The sequence below is a fragment of the Buteo buteo genome, chromosome 16 (genome assembly GCF_964188355.1).
Source record: "Buteo buteo chromosome 16, bButBut1.hap1.1, whole genome shotgun sequence".
NCBI classification, from domain to species: Eukaryota; Metazoa; Chordata; class Aves; order Accipitriformes; family Accipitridae; genus Buteo; species Buteo buteo.
In genome coordinates, this window is record NC_134186.1 from 24,892,309 (window position 1) to 24,908,593 (window position 16,285).

At 35.0% G+C, this 16,285-nt stretch overlaps 1 protein-coding gene across 1 annotated transcript in view; it reads right to left on the reverse strand.

Annotated features, from left to right (window-relative positions):
* ANO3 (anoctamin 3) overlaps window positions 1–16,285 on the reverse strand; it is a 148,405-nt gene that overhangs the window by 47,992 nt on the left and 84,128 nt on the right. The window contains 5 exon segments of the mRNA XM_075048671.1: window positions 224–330; window positions 1,735–1,866; window positions 7,288–7,332; window positions 11,691–11,791; window positions 13,567–13,719. Of these exon segments, the coding sequence (XP_074904772.1) occupies window positions 224–330; window positions 1,735–1,866; window positions 7,288–7,332; window positions 11,691–11,791; window positions 13,567–13,719 (538 nt within the window).

A 16,285-nucleotide genomic window follows, 5' to 3' on the forward strand; every position in this document is an offset into this window, starting at 1 on the left:
TTTAAGGAACGAGTAATTAGATAAAAAATACGTTGCCAATTTTCACTAAGTTATTTAAGAAAATAATTGATGTGACATTCTTTCAACTCAGTTTCTAAGTGAATAAAAAGATTTCAAGGAATGGCAAAATTAATTGAGTTTACTCAAATGATACTTCTTCAGGCAAGTAAAGATATACGATTTTTATAGCTTCAGGTTAGGAAAAAACCCACAGCATTCTCACCCATTTTGGATTTTCCATCTTCATACTTAGTTCTCTGCAGCATGTGATGCACGATTCTACTTCTTGTGGAGTTGCTGAAGAAGCTGTCTTTGTTGTTTATTGTAAAGCTATTAAAATAATGAATGTCTTTTAATACCCAAAACAATGAACAGTTATTGAAACATAGCTGCTCAAGTATTTTCTTCTTACAGTGATTTATTGTACCTTTACCCTCCTTGGTTACTGCACAGGATAGTAGATTTTGCATCCCTAGAGCCTCTTCTCAGGTCCAATAAACTTATCATCATCACAGATTATTGTTGGGAAAATAGAGCCACTAAAACTAAATTCTAAAATATCCTACTATCTAGGTCATTTCTGTTCTGGATATAATTCATTAAAAAAGATCTTTAGCAGCAGTAGTTGTTCTCAAACTCAAGTTACTTATGAGTTGGCAAATGTCTGTGTCATGGAAGTACCAGAACTACTTTTTAGAAAAAAAAAAATTAAAAAAAAAAAATAAAAATCCATGCACTGGACAGTTGAGTAGCAGCTCCACAACCACGTTCCCTTAGAGAATCCTATGATGGAGCCAAATAAAGCATCCTTTCCCAGATGGCTCTGGATTCCAGATGCCAGAAATTTGACATGCAGGAGCTTTTGCCTACTCAGCTGTGCCAAAAGTGACACTATTACAGTTGGTAACATCAGCTGAGCTGATTGAGAAATAACACCAAAACCAGGTGATTGATCCAATGCAATATAGTCAATTAATGAAAAAAAATTGAGATTATAATGCAATTACTCTGTCTTTCCAGGGTAAAGTCAGTCCACTAGCATATAGCTTCTTCACTGAGAAGAAAAAAATCCTATTTAAGCTAATACTTCAACTTTAAATGAACTTTTCTCTCCTAAAAGAATTATCACAAAATACTTTAAAAATGAAGAAACACCCAGAATTTTAAAATCTAACTTCTTGGGTCCTGAAAAAATTTATGGCACAGTTTAACTACATCACCATCAACATGCTGATTAGAACATATACATTTTTTATTTGGTGTATATGTATTTATACTTTCAGAGAAAAGAAACTTTTGAAATGCAGATCTGCTAAGAGGAAAAAATCATCACTGGTTTTAGCTTGCCTCCAGGTGTTCCCAATTTCAACAGCTGTCTCAGGTTTTGCTTAAGTAAAATATGTAATTAAGCAAAGCAAACTTCAGCAAGTATTTGCATTTCATCATGTAATGGAAAGAAAAACATCTAAAACAAAAAGGCAGTGTTCATTTTTCAGTCAAATTTCTGCCTATACTACTGAGTGACCATCACATAGCAAGTAACACAGTAGATTTTGTCTTTAAGAGAAAACCCATAGAAAATATCAAATATGATACTGGGTATTTCCCAGTGACCATCTGTTAACGGCTGCCTCTATGGCACTTGCTTAGAAGAAGTGAGAAAATAAAAAATCCTTGTGGTCTCTGGTGCTGCCTTTCCAGTTCTAGCACTGCCTTTCCAGTTCTAGCACTTACTGGTGTATGCGTGCACGGCTAAAGGGTGCTGTGTAGCAATCTGTTTCTTCCAGATCAGGTAGGGCCTCCTTATCAAGCTTCATTGGATTTCTGGGCAACCAACTTTTCAGCTCTCTCATATTCCTCTGCAAACTGAGACAGTAAGAAATCAGATTTACATGCTCTCAACTGCTTGTTATTTCCATCTCCAACATTGCGTATTTAGTGACATCATACTAGAAATGAAATGAAAGCAGGAAATTTCCACAGTAAGTAACTAAAAGAAAATAAGGAGTTAAAGAGCAAAATTAACAGTATTTATTTGTGATCTATCTTGCACACTTTACCTGAGCACAACTCGTCCTAAAATTAGCTGGATTATGGTTTGAGATGGGACTGCAGTATTGAGTCTGGGGAAAATAGTTTTCCAAGGTAGTTCATCTGGCAGAACTGTGGACGCTTATGATTTATTCAAGAACTTATCTAATTACTTCCTTTAGCCCCAATGGACAAAGCAAGTGGAACTCCTTCTCCCTCCCTTGCCTGGCAACTCGGACACTAAAATTCATGAAATTTGCAAGTAAATACAAGACTGCTCAGGATCAAATTTCTATGGTTTTCTGATTTCAATAAAGCCTTCCCCTGAAGAATTTTCCTCAAAATCCGAGGGCTGATATTGCCTTACAAAGCAGTATACCTAAACACCAAATAAAGTAAAGGATACATTATACAGATATGGTTATATGGCATTTAGACAAAAAACCTAGGTATGGCTTCCTGCCGTTTCCTAAAAATTGACACTATAAACCACAAAAAGAGCATAATTTTTGTACCCCCTACTAGACTGTATACTGGTAACATAAAGGGCTTTCTTCTGCTGGCAACTTGCCTAAATAGTGTCTCGGGACACAGTTTATATAGGGGTAAATCTAGTCAAGTGCAGTTAATTTTCAAGCAAATGCTAGAAGTTACCTCCTTACTACTCCAGTTTTGCACTCCTTGCTGACCTATATTTTCTTCATATTCAACTGCAATGAAATATGGGTATTTAAGGAGTAGGTCTCATATTAAACAAGTGCTCTATTATGACACTGTAAGCATAGCAGAGATCCAGAACAAGTCTAAATTTTAGAAAAACATTCCCTAAATAGTATTTTTTTCAGCAGGATTTGGGCCTTACTCAATGGATATGCATGCATAACATATAAAGCATATGTATCTCATATCCATAAAAAGTGAAAAGCTAAGTATCAGGTTTTTTTTAATCTGAGGTGACTACTTAATTGTCTGTGCTAAGCAGAAGCACAGCTACCCATTTCATAATTAAGAGTAGTAAGTGATGACACAGTATGTTGCCCTCAGGCAGCAAAGCAACCTTTGTGAAAATGTACCTCTTATTATCAACATCAGCAAAAAAAATGTTCTACCCTTACTTGATGCAGTGTCAGACAGAAATCTAAGCCAAATGTGGGATCAGAATTTTACATTTACATTTCAAATTCTCAAAATTTTCTTCTTGCTATATATTGCCAAGGTATTGGTGCACACTCTGTAACTGGTACTGCACTTGAAGGACATCACTCTATTTGACACTAAGCGTTATGAGCCAAAGAACATAACTATGTTCATAAAGCTGAAACACAGAATACGGTTCCCAGGCAGGTGCATCCCTTAATTGTATCCTTTATTCAAATAATACCTTACTGTGTGAGTTGATTATCTTTATTAGTTCCAGTGGAAGTTCTCTTGGTACAAAGTGATACACAGTGTATATAAGTACAGTTTTCACTTAATTTTCTTCATTTTTTTTCTGTTGTACACATGCTGATTTTTTTTTAGAGTCAAAATGCAGGCTTTTCTTTAATGACAAAAATATGCAGATGCATCAGAAAGAAGAACAGAAAAACAATGCGTCTGATTTCAGATTTTTTCTTACATAATTCTTTTAAAATTGGTTACGTGAAAAGTCTTGATCATTTCCCCCCTCCAAAAATCTACAAAACCAGTAGATAATAATTATCTTAAAAGAAATTAGCTCTTGTTTAAAATTCTTGTCTGCTCCTTTTAACATGCAAACTAATGAAGAACAGCATTGGAATAAATGAAAAATGATGACCACATTACATTTGCAATTTCTCTTCTGAGGCAAAAAGGCTATTTATCTAAGGTGTGATTGCTTTTTATTACATCACTTACGGCTGATCACTCCAAAACTTAGTGTCTTCAAATAGCACAGAATATTTCAACTGAAAAGTACATCCCCCCCCCATGTACAAAAATAATCCAACAAGAAAGACCTCTTTTCTTGGCTTACATTATTTTTACAGCTGAAGAGGAAACTGAAGTTTCATGGAGCTTTCATTCAAAGTGATAACAAATTTAAGACAAAATTTTGCCTAAATCATAGGACTACCTATTAGGATTTTTACTCAGAGTGACTTTCTAGGTCAAAAGTAGCAGTTTAAACGAATTCCTGACTTAATCTATTCAATGTAGTCTATTTAATAAGAGTAAAAGCAGACAGCGCTGGTCTGGTGAAGTTACTCATGAAGTCAGGAGTTCATGCAATGAGACCAAAAATGTCCCAGTGGAACGGTGCTGCAAAGATATGGGCTGCTACTTCAGGTACGCTCTTACTGAAATCACTCCACCTGGCGCTACTGCAACTTTATGCACCTTAGACTATGGGATATTACTCTGAAACACATACACATTCTAGTCTTAGATATAAAATGTAATATTTTATGAAGATGCCTGTAATTTTAGCTTTGTGCAACCTCCATGCTCAACTGTACTGTTCAGTTTTATTTGGTTGATTGTTCTTTTTTGCAGAATGAGTTAGTTCAAAAATCCTTGCAGATTACATTTACTCAGCAGACTGCAAAGCAAAGAAACACAGTACAGGTGAGTTTGGAATTATCTGATCAGACTCATGGAACAAGACACCAGAATTAAGCAACTGCCGCTGGTCATGTTAGGTATTTTTGACAGCAGTCACCACCCAGTAGTTGGCTCGGTGTTTGCGCCTCTCAAGACTGGCCAGAATTGTCAACCATGTGCCAAATTACATGGGCATGGTATGTTTCCATGTTTTGTAATCTGAAACGTGTTGTGGTTGACAGATTCAATATATAGACACAATCATCACCCAAAAAGGAAAAAAAGGATACTATATTTGTTCAATGGAATGATATTAACAATTTCACTTCAGTGTGCAGACTGAAATCCAAAAGGTTTTAAAGTTCTTTTGCAAAGTGAACTTATTGCAGCTCAGTTGCTAAACAGTCATTTTTGGTTCTCGATCTTTATAAGTATAAAATTATTTCAACATTTCAGTGGGCAGAGTGAAGCTGCATACTAAGGCAGCTATCTTTTGATTTTCTTTTCCTCAGTGTCATTCTTAACCAGCATGAAACTGTTGTGCCTGATATAGCAAATATAAGACTGATTCATTAGATTATTCCATCTTAAATCTGAGAGTTCAGCCAATTTTTCATACCTACATTATTTACCTGCATATTCCACTTTTAGCAACTTTCTTTCCTTTGAAAAGATTTGTTGAAGCCTTTCCAAATATTGCTCTTAAGGAGTATGACAGAATTATTTCTGTAGTGTGGCCCTATGAATAGAATTCAAGCTTCATAGGATTAAGTACAATGTTAAGGGTTTTTTTTAAGGTACGTAAATAAAGAGAGAGATACCACATAGGTATCACATGTAAGAAAGAGAGTATACCAGTAAGCATTAAATTCATCTTCTGTCCATTCATGCTCCTAATAATCTTTTACAGACTTTTAAAAGGACATTTATAGATACACACATCTAGCATATAACTATGTCAATAAATTCAGAGAAGTGTACATGTCACAGCAGTCTCATATTCTTAAATTACAGAAACTCTATAGCCTTAAAATTTACCTTCGATATACAAGGATTTAATATAGTTCTTCATTGTAGCTCTTGTAAACGCTACTTAGTAACTTAGAAATATTAATGAGAGATTTGATAAATTACAGAGAAGCAGTTAAGTTTGAAAAGTTGTAAGATGCAACAAAACAATGACAGTAGTAGTAGTTAAAATGATGAGATGTGTATGTCAGCAATTTCAGGGTTAGCTTTCATTTTTAAATGTAGCTGCTTTTTATTTTTTTCCTTTTTTCACACTATTCCTTTGTGCACTGGATTATATGAAGTGCCAGAAAAAATATTCAGAAAAATATTAATCCCCAAATTCTCACAAAAGTAAAACACACATAAAAGCATTTGTCTCAAATCAAAAAATCAATGGCACAAAATGTGTTCATTACTTGGTTCACAGGTACTATGCAACTTCAGTTGCATGTTTCAGACTTCTGTCCTTCTAAATAAGGAAAATAAATTTATTTAATATCTAGGACTCACCAGGTGGATTACAGATGAAATGAGACAATTTTGCAGTAAAGCTTGTTGATTTTGCCTTTGCATTACAAAGCACATCACTTACATTTTTCATAATGCACACTAAAATGGAGCAAGCATATGAATGACTGGGAAGAGGAAAAAACGCAGTTGTAAATTTATGCTATAGATTGTTTTATTTCAATATATTTTATCTGCTTATGTGTTCAAAGTTTTCTCGCTTTACCATTCAACAGTGCTTCCTCTATTTTTGTTAGCTGATCATCTTGCAAATGGATATCATGAGACTACCTAAATTGTTCCTGAGAAATAATGAGAGCTCTTCATCATCTAAAGTAACAACAGGAGAACCCAAATCAAATGTAATCTCATCTCAAGATCCATCTCAGGAAAACCCATGATAGAAAACTCTTTCAGGAGATTTCCCTGTAATGAAAAAATATTTTTTAAAAAAGGAAAAATTTTCCAATCTTCCGAAGGTAATTAGGATTTACAAGACATCATTATGTCTGACTAGAGCAACGGGGAGCGATTAGAGCTCAGTGTCCCCGGTTCTCACTCCCCCAGGCTCCTTTTGCCCGCTGCTGTGGCCTCTTGTACCCTTCCCCTGGTTGACAGAAGCAGCAACAGCAGCAGCAGCCACAGGTAGGGTTTGCATGTGTCTGCCTCCCAGAGAATTCAACAGCTTTCACTGCAGAGTACAAGTGATTCTGTCAGCTATCAAATAAAAATTTAAAACAGCCTTCGCATTGATTTAGTCCCGCTCACCAGGCCAAACATGAGAGAAGTTATGTTTGCAGGTCTAAGGAAATAGCTGACTACCAGAATCCGAGACATAGGCTCAAAAGTATCTTTCAGGCTAAAGAAATATGCCTTGGTAACAGCAGACATAACTGTAGAGATAGCTCCAGTATTAAATCTTTGCTGCCAGGATAAGACCTTTTTTTTTTTCCTGGCATAAACATTTTTGCATTTCTAAAATGAGAACTGGCAAAGCTTTAAAGCATTGCATCTTGTTACAGATGAATATTTTAACACTTTGAGCTACCATATTTTGAGTTTTCGGGAAAATAATCTAATTTTCCAAGTTTCCTGGATAAATTTACAACTGCGAATGGATTTTCTTTAGCAGGGTGACTATCTGACAAAATTAGAAGCTACACATCACCCACCAACCTGCCCATGGTTTTGCTCCTCCAGTCAGTGTAATAACATTTTTTCCTGAAAGAACAGCAAAAATCAGCTGAGAATAATCAAGTAGGAGACAGTTGAAAAGGACACATATATTATAAAAGAACATTGGACATTTTAAAACATGCATTTTCATAGGCAGAAAGGTGAAAAACACTTTAAAAAGTCAACTGAAATAGAGTAAGTCATTAAAATGCTGTAATTTCACATATTTTCAAGTTTGAAATTTGTTCCTGAGTCAAAATTAAGTTTTATTTTTGTAGATAATAATAATAATAATAATAGCTAATCAATAATTCATTCATAAGACACCCATCAGACAGGGTTCAATGATGCCATGCTAGTATTCATTTCATGTGATCTTTCTTAGCTTTTATTTCATAGAACTCATTTTAGAAGAATTACCAGGGCTTCCATGCTGTTAAATGCTTTATGCATTAAATACTGTAAGCACTTAATGCCAGTAGATACTATCTTCATTCTCTGAAGTGGTATATCATCACCTTCCCTTGACATTTTGCATCCAACTGAAGAACAATACATGGCCCTAAAAATCTGAGTACTAACTGCAACAAACAACTTTTAAGTTAACAGTTCTTTTCTCTCCACCCTTCACTGCTCATAGACACTCAAGAGAAACAAGGCCAGAAATTCCAAGTAAGGTCTTCTGAGAGCAGTTATTTTGAAACCATAGGGAGACATATTTGCTGCAATGTAATATTTTGCACATCTAGTTTGAGGTTTTTAGGTTTTTTTTCTGGCCTCCTCCTATCAGTTCATTTCAACCGCAAGAAGGCCTCGATCTTGCAGATTCCTCGGGGTGTCTGTATCTTTATCACAGCACTCATCTGGGGACATGAAGTTCAGCTTTGCTTCTCACTTAGTTCATCTTCTACTTAAAATTTGCCTAAATCCTTTCTGCTTCTGTGAGGTTTATTTTTTAGGAGGAATTAAACCAAGCTTATTTGGATATGTTATTATAAAAGCTGAACATTATTTTCAGTTGATGTTTTATCCCTCCTTCCTCCCCCCCATTCTAACACACAAAAAAATGGTACTTTCACTCTAGATACTTCTCCATCACTTCTTAGCCTAGAACCGTACACAGTTAACGAGATCTGCAACTGCCCATCTGGGCAGTATTTGAGATTGATTAAAGTACATTACTTACATTAAAGTAACCATTAAATGAATACATTAAAAGGAGTGAGAAGGAAATGTTGCCTGGAAAAATACGTGGCCATTGAAAAACTATGTAACTGCAGGCTGTTGGCAGCCGGATACTTGGTACTACTAGGCAGATTTGTAAATGGAGCAATGAAAAATTATTAAAGGATTTTCAGACATTACATTTTGTAACAAAACCCTTCCTTCATTCCCTTCAATTGTCCTTAGCTGTTTTGCACAGATGGAGTCCAGCTAAGCTACAGATATAACTGATTTATTCATTACACACAATAGTAATTATGTGTCACAAGAGGTACTTGTAGACACAGATAAAATCAAACTTTTGTCTAAGTTCCAGAAATATTTAATAGTTTTATTTCTACTGACAGACCATATACTTAACAAAAATATCTATAAATTGTTTAAAAAAAGCGTAATTCAGTCACGATCTAACCTTGGTGCTAACATAAATCCTGTTTGAAACCATATACAAGACAACAGTGATTACCACAGACTGGTCTTTTGAAATGTGAGGAAAATTTCCTTTTGTAATTGAAACACTGAGATTCCATCTATATTACATATATGATGTATACTATATATCTGCCAACACATGTAGATATAATGCCATACTAAAACAGTTCTGGGATACTGGGTGGTCCCTTGGGTCAGAAAAAAGCATTTTTACTTTTCAGCAACAGAGAGAAATACTTCTTAACCTGTGTAATAATTCTGTTGATTTTGTTTAGATTCCTGGATTGAGCAAAATGAACCTAAAAAGTAAGAGTTTAATTCTTCATGTATTATTCATATGGTATATTTTAGTGACCATAACCAAAAGCCAAAATTTTGCAACGCTGTGCAAGAGAACAAGGGTGTACTCCATTAAAGTACTGCAAGGAAGGTTAGCTCTTTTCTTCGATTATGTATTAAAATGGACAGTCAGAAACCACTGATTAATCAGATAAAGGCTAAGAGAAATAATCTGTTCTTGGAATGACAGAAAATCTCAGGTTGGAAGGGACACATAAGGATCATTGAGTCCAATGCCCTGCTCCTTGCAGGACTACCTAAAACTTCTTGAGAGGGAACTACTCTAGTTCTTGTAATTGTGGGAGAATTGTATGATTTGAGCTTCCTCTGTCAACTGAATAGAGAAAATGGTTAGCGCAGGAAAACAATATATGCCATCCAGTTAAGAAAGGTTTGATTTAAAAAAGCAAGCTTAAGACTTAAAACAAACAAAAGTGCATTTGACAGAACATGTAATCAAATTATAAAATGTGTCATCACAGGATGTTGTTACACTTCTGTAGATGGCTATTTTTGCATCCATGGAAAGCCATCAGGGGCTAATATAAAGAAAGATGAAGACATGAACTCTGCCTCAGAAAGCCTCTGAACCACAGCCTTCCGCAAAGAGAGAAGGCATCACAAAACACTGCTCTAGATTTGCTCTGCCTCTGTGTTGGACACTTTAGACAGGCTGCTGGCAAAGCAAGACAGACTTTGGTTCTATTCTGCTATGTCCACTTTGCGTTCACAAGAAAACTGTGTTGAATTTTATTTATTAAAAAGTGCGGAAACTAAAGAAATAGCCTGTTTAAAATATTCACACAAGTTTTCGATTGCAATTTCATTTACATTCCTATTAAAATCTTTTTAAAGAGAAAAGAAATGGTGATCAATTTACTATTTCTCACAGTTCTATTATGGAGGTAGAGGTGGACAATGGGCTCTTTTCTTACCAAATAAATGTATTTCATTCTACAGCAAAACTGCCAACAAGGTGAAGCAGGAAAATTTAGCATTTTATCTACTTTTGGTGGGCTGAACTGAGTGGGATAAAAAGAAGCTAAAGCAACAGCCCAGAAACAAAGAAATATCAATCAGACAATTTGGAAAAAAAATATATTTACATGTCAGTTAATAATAAACAAAACTTACTTTGAATGCCTTCCAAATAAAGTAGCATTGTAAAAGTAAGCCCCCTTTTTTTTTTTCTGAAGAGTGCTACTGATCTGTGAAGTTACTAAAATGATGAAGAATTCAAACCATTGCTAAATCCTAACTTAATTTTGTGACTTCAAGTATCGAAAGCAAGAAAGAATTATTTTTGAATTGGAACTTAGGTGGTTTGTGTGTGTACACACATATACAAACAATTCTATATTTAAAATGTTGACAAGTATTATTCAAACTAGGGAAGCTCAAATGGCACTATAATAACATTCTCAAACATATGGAAGATGACTCATACAGAAAATATTTTTTTTATGGAAAGGACTTTGAAGGCTTAATGGAAAGATGGGGAAACTCAGTATAGAACTGGGTATTTGAAGCAAGTTTTGAGCAAAGGATGCTTCATGATGGCTGCTTCTGGCTTAGGATCAATGCAAGAGAGCCACACTGCGATAGCTGAAATCAGCAGGGACATGAAAGATAGAGTACTTGGCAATTCAAGTGAGAAAGGAGTGCTGTAAGGGTATTTTCCGTGAGTCACACAGCTTTGGCATCTAGTTACCACTTTAACTCCTGATGAGGTTTATAGCACACTACATGCTCTTCTTTCTCTGGAAGAACATTATTAATTGATTTGAAAAGGGACATTTTCTCCTTTAAAAACTGCTGTATTATTGCAGGAGATTAAGTTGTCCTACAAATAAGTAACATATTTATTGCAAAAACATATCACAGAATTTGTTTAGCATATAGACAAGGAACTCAGTTCAGTTCATTATTCTGCCAAAGGAAAGCTGGAGGACCAAGAAATAAAGGTATCTCATTTTATTCAAAGTATGACGATATGTGTTATATTGGGACACAGAAGACACCAGCTATTTCTGTCATTCACTTGCCTTTGGGTAAGACTACAGAAATACCCTAAATCATGGAGAATACTTGAGCTCAGATGGAGAATATCTGAAACTCTGCCAAGGACATCCAAAACAATGTGTGAAGTGCTAACAGTATTTTCTAAAGACATATGCTCCGTTTGACTTGGAAGGTAAGTTTGAAAATAAGTACCACAGGTAAATGTGAAAAGAACAATGCCTATTTTTTTTTTTTTTCCTCTCCTCTCTCCCTGTCACCTCACTAAATTAAATATAAGCATGCCTGGCCACAATGTAGCAAAGACTGCATTTTAGCCTTAAGGTAAGTAATGAACTTTTAATATTAAGCTCTAAATTACAAGTTTCTTAAAATAGTTTCCACAATACCTGAAAGGCATCCTGATGTTCATTCTTTCTGCATATTTGCACAATGTCTCCCATGGACAGTGAATTTTAACAAACATGATATCACTGTTTGTAACAGCTGGCTGTAAAGAGTGGTAACAAACAAATACATATTAATAATTCAAACTCTATGGCATTCACCTTTCTAAAATCATTCTTCAGGGTCAAATTCTGCTTTTAGGCCTGAAGTAGCCCTGCAAATCTGAAACCGCTGTAAGTACACTCAGCTAGACAAAGGAAAATGAATAATTTTTTTTTCTCCCAAACCCTGTAATATGAGTAAACTAATAACTGTCAAAAGGAATCCATAGGACAGATCTTTGCTCATAAACACAGCAGAAGTAAAGAAAGGCTTTATGTGGCGTTTTTTGACATGGAATAAATGAATTAATTTTAAATCCCCTCAAAGTCATCTTAGATGAGCAGTCTGAAGACCATTCTGTGTGTCTCCAATTTAAGGAGAAGAGTGCTCAGCTGCTAGAGACATAAAAAAGAGCTGAGAGAAGGCTGCAGGTCCCACTGCCAAAATGTTAATTCCAGGGAATGCTTAAATAAATGTGATCTCTGCATGAATTGAGATTTTTTTGTAAAATTACAAGGAATACTCTACACAAATGTTTTTCATCATTAATTTATTTGTACATAAGACAGTGGTTTCAGCATTACAGGTTCCTATATTTATCTTTTCTTATGAACACTTCAGTTTCACACCTTTCTCCCAGATGTATTTGCTTGAGTTTTTATAAGTAAATATTTTGATAGAGTTGAGTCTGATTAAAGCCTCTCAAAAACTTGAGTAATGAAAGGTTCGGTAAGTAAAGGTACAAGAAAATTTAGCTGAAAGGTTAATAAAATTTAAAATGTTCACAATTCTACCTGCCAGTTCCATACAGTCATATCACAGTTCAATAATACTACTTCTAGGATTTTATTTTTCTCAAAAGATGTGAATAAAAAAATACTACTGGAAGACAACTTAAAACACTTCATATCTAGATCTATAAACTTATAAAAACATTTTTTTTTTCCTGAAGTGCCAGTACTTCTGAACTGACACCAGCTGAGATGGGATATTTATTGAAATCAGAACAAAACTAGATATTTTTCCTACTGGACTGTAACAATTTTTAAAAGCCTTAAACCCAAATTTTAATCCACTGTCAGGTTAGTTATTTATTTATGAATATTCAACATGCTACATTGTCAGCTAGAACTTGCAAGGACTTCAAAACAGTTAAAAGCTCATTCCTTAATCACAGAACATGTAAGGTGATTCTACTAAGTTGAAGAGTATAAAACAAGATGAAAGACACATAAAGTATACGAGTTTACTTCAGGATAGACTAAATAAATGCCTGTTTTAGAAGTAATTCACAAAGATGCAAAAATCCAAGGCTGTTTTCCTGGCTCTGTTTTCCTTAATTTTTATATTAATACTGTCATTACTAGGGATGGATTAACTTGACACTGACAATTTTAACCCCTTGAAAAACAGAGACATTTAGTACCATGCATTCTTGCATTCTGCTGAAAAGCATAGAGGTTATATATTAAAGCAACCACAAGAGTTACTGAAGCTTCTTCTGGTCTGCAAGCATAAGGAGCTGGAAGTTTTCCATCTACACTGCACTACACCTGTGTGGAAGCTACGTGTGTGTGTGTACAAGCATGCATCCCCAAAACATGTTAAACACACATTATGAAACAATTGTTTTCATTAATTTAATAGTATTAAACAAATGGTGGGAACAGCCTGACTGGAAAGGCTTGTAAGAATGTCAGGAATCTTTTATAATTTCAGTAAAGTACGACAGTATTTTAAAGGGTTTTTTTATGCCACGTAAGCTAAAAGTCTCACCTCTCGTTCTAACATCAACCCTTCTGCTCTCAAATTCTTCTCAAAAGTGCTTCTTTTTTCTACCTGTGGACTTGACTTTTTGTAGACCAAGATGTAATCAATGCGCTTTTTGCCATCTTTGAAGAAGAGTCCTGATGATGCCATGGCATCAGCCTAGAAAATATAAATAAAAATACACTAAATATGGCATCCATAGAGATGAAGAGCCCCATCACTAACTGCATGTAACACAGCATTTCCTAGAGCATTGAAATGTCCACGTATCTGCAGGATGAATATGTAAAGAAGTCACAGGAACAGGCAGTTCATTTGCCTCAGTTGCTCAGGATTTCAAATTAATTAGAACAAAAGAAAATAAAATAGCTCCACAAACCCCATATTCTAGCTATTTCTTTCAGCTGTGCAAAACCTTAAGATTACTGTGTAGTATGTATTGATATGAACTTCTGTTAATCCCTACTTTCCAGCAGGAATTAAAAAAAGTAAAGGCAAGTAAATTAAACCAAGTTTCCCAGCTTCGTACCTGGGCAAATTTTATAGAACAAACATATTTGTATTTTCTCCAAGAAAGAAATAAATCTAAAAAATGAAAAAAAGATACACTATTGATTGGAATGTTTTCCTGGATATTCTAGCTGAAGTGCTTTTTCAATGCCACGTTAGCAACGTTTAAATCTTGTCTAGTTCCTGCCCACCATGCTTGCAAACACAAGGGATTCTCTGACCTTGATATGGAAAACTCGGCTTTACACGCTGCTGCTGCAAGCTATTTTTGCATTCTATGTTTTGCATGATTCAGAATAGACAGTGACTGTATCAACTGGTGTCAGACTATGAAGACTACGAAATCTGAAAAGGTAAACTGAGAAACTACCATAATCTTCTGGAGAATGCAGCACTCATTTTAACACAAACTGTCCAGAACAAGCATGTTAGTTTGAAGTAAGATGCATTATAAATATGGGACCAGAAGTCTATGAATGCTGCATCTTTTAGTCAATAGGATGCTAGTCTTAGAAATTCATCCCATTTGGATTATTTGATATGAAATTTATAATACTCAGAGTTATATCCAATAGTTACACTATTGATAAATAGAACCAAGTGTTAGTGCATGATATCAGCAATATATATACTGGATACCAGCTCGCTTGTTTCTACGTGAAAGGTTTTTCTTACTCCCACATATCTCACTGCCAACTTCCTACATACTTAATATTTCTGAGAACTCCTCAGTCTGCAAAACCTAAAGTTTTCTAACAAGATTCTTTCTCTTTCTCTACTTTTTTAACTCCCAAAGCAAAAACCAAGGAACAGTCATTCTCAGACCACCTAGCGTTCCAAAGGAGTGCACCATCACACATCTGGGTACACTACTTAAGTACATTAAACTTCAATTTAGAGCACAATTAAGCTTATTTTACCCCTCAGCAGTTGGTGATGGCATCAATTGTCTGTCTTTTCCAGATGACACTTTTCGAAACTAACCGTAAAAACATTCTGTTACCTGCTCCAAGGTACACAGCTGCTTATGTATTTTAGGAACAAGTCTGTAAATACAAAATGGGTGTTAGAAATCTCAACTGTGTCCCACTTGGCTAGAGTTATGCTGTCACTTTCATACGCTGCCTCAAATGCAACCATCCAGATGTGGAAGCAGTTTCAGTCTTTAGAACACAGGAGAGATGAATTCAAATCCCTCCAGGCTAAGCCGAAACTAACCTGTGTCTTCTACTACCTGGGTAAAAGTCTTCATTTTTAAGCAAAAAAGGTGGTATCCTTTTCTTTCTTCTTTGAATTGACATTCGTAATTTTCAGAATTTTCTATTTGCTTCATGTGCAACTTGCTGTGAGATGTGTAACTAACTCAGGGCTACTGGGCACAGCACAGAGATCAGGTACTGAGGCTTTTGGTGTACGAGTGCTGGTTGATCACTGCCACACTTGCCTCCTCATATACACCCAGGCCACTGGTGCCTTTCCTCCATCACAAAATAACAGATAATGTCAAATTCAGAAACCTCTGAATACCTGCCCTTAGCCTAACTGAGGGGAAATGCTAATTTAAGACGGGTCAAGAAACAGGCCAAATCACAGAAAACGTAACATAAACTGAAGCAACTAATATATTACAGAATATTATTAGCCTGAATTTAAGAATATAACTAGAATCAATTATACAGATCACCTATGTGCAAAAAAATTCTAAAAACTAAAAAAATGCAAACAAACCCAAACTACTAAATCTAGAGAAAAGAACAATGGCAGAGAAGACAAGATGTCTAATGTAATCAAGAGAAACAATACGAAAACTGGAAAATAATTAGGAGAAATAGACAGACATAGGAAGAATAATTTTCCAATCCTAAACTACTTTGGAAGTTTGCTGAGAATAGGAAATATCCTTTCCTTTTGCTTGGCTTTTAACTTCAGATTTTCCTTTTTTATTCCCATAAGAAATTAAGTTAAATATAACAGAAAAAATAAAGAAAAAAGTGTATCAAACTTTTGTTGAAGAATAGCATATCCTATACGCTAATAATTTATTTTTTATACATTATTCTATTTCTACTTATCTCAAGGTATTCAGATAAATAGTATCTGAAGTCCAAATTAAGGTAGTCAAGATCATGAACCAAGATTATTAGTGCACTGAATATAAAGTCTGTCAACCCTTCTAAGAATTCTGAATGGGGATAGTAATAAAAACATTAATATT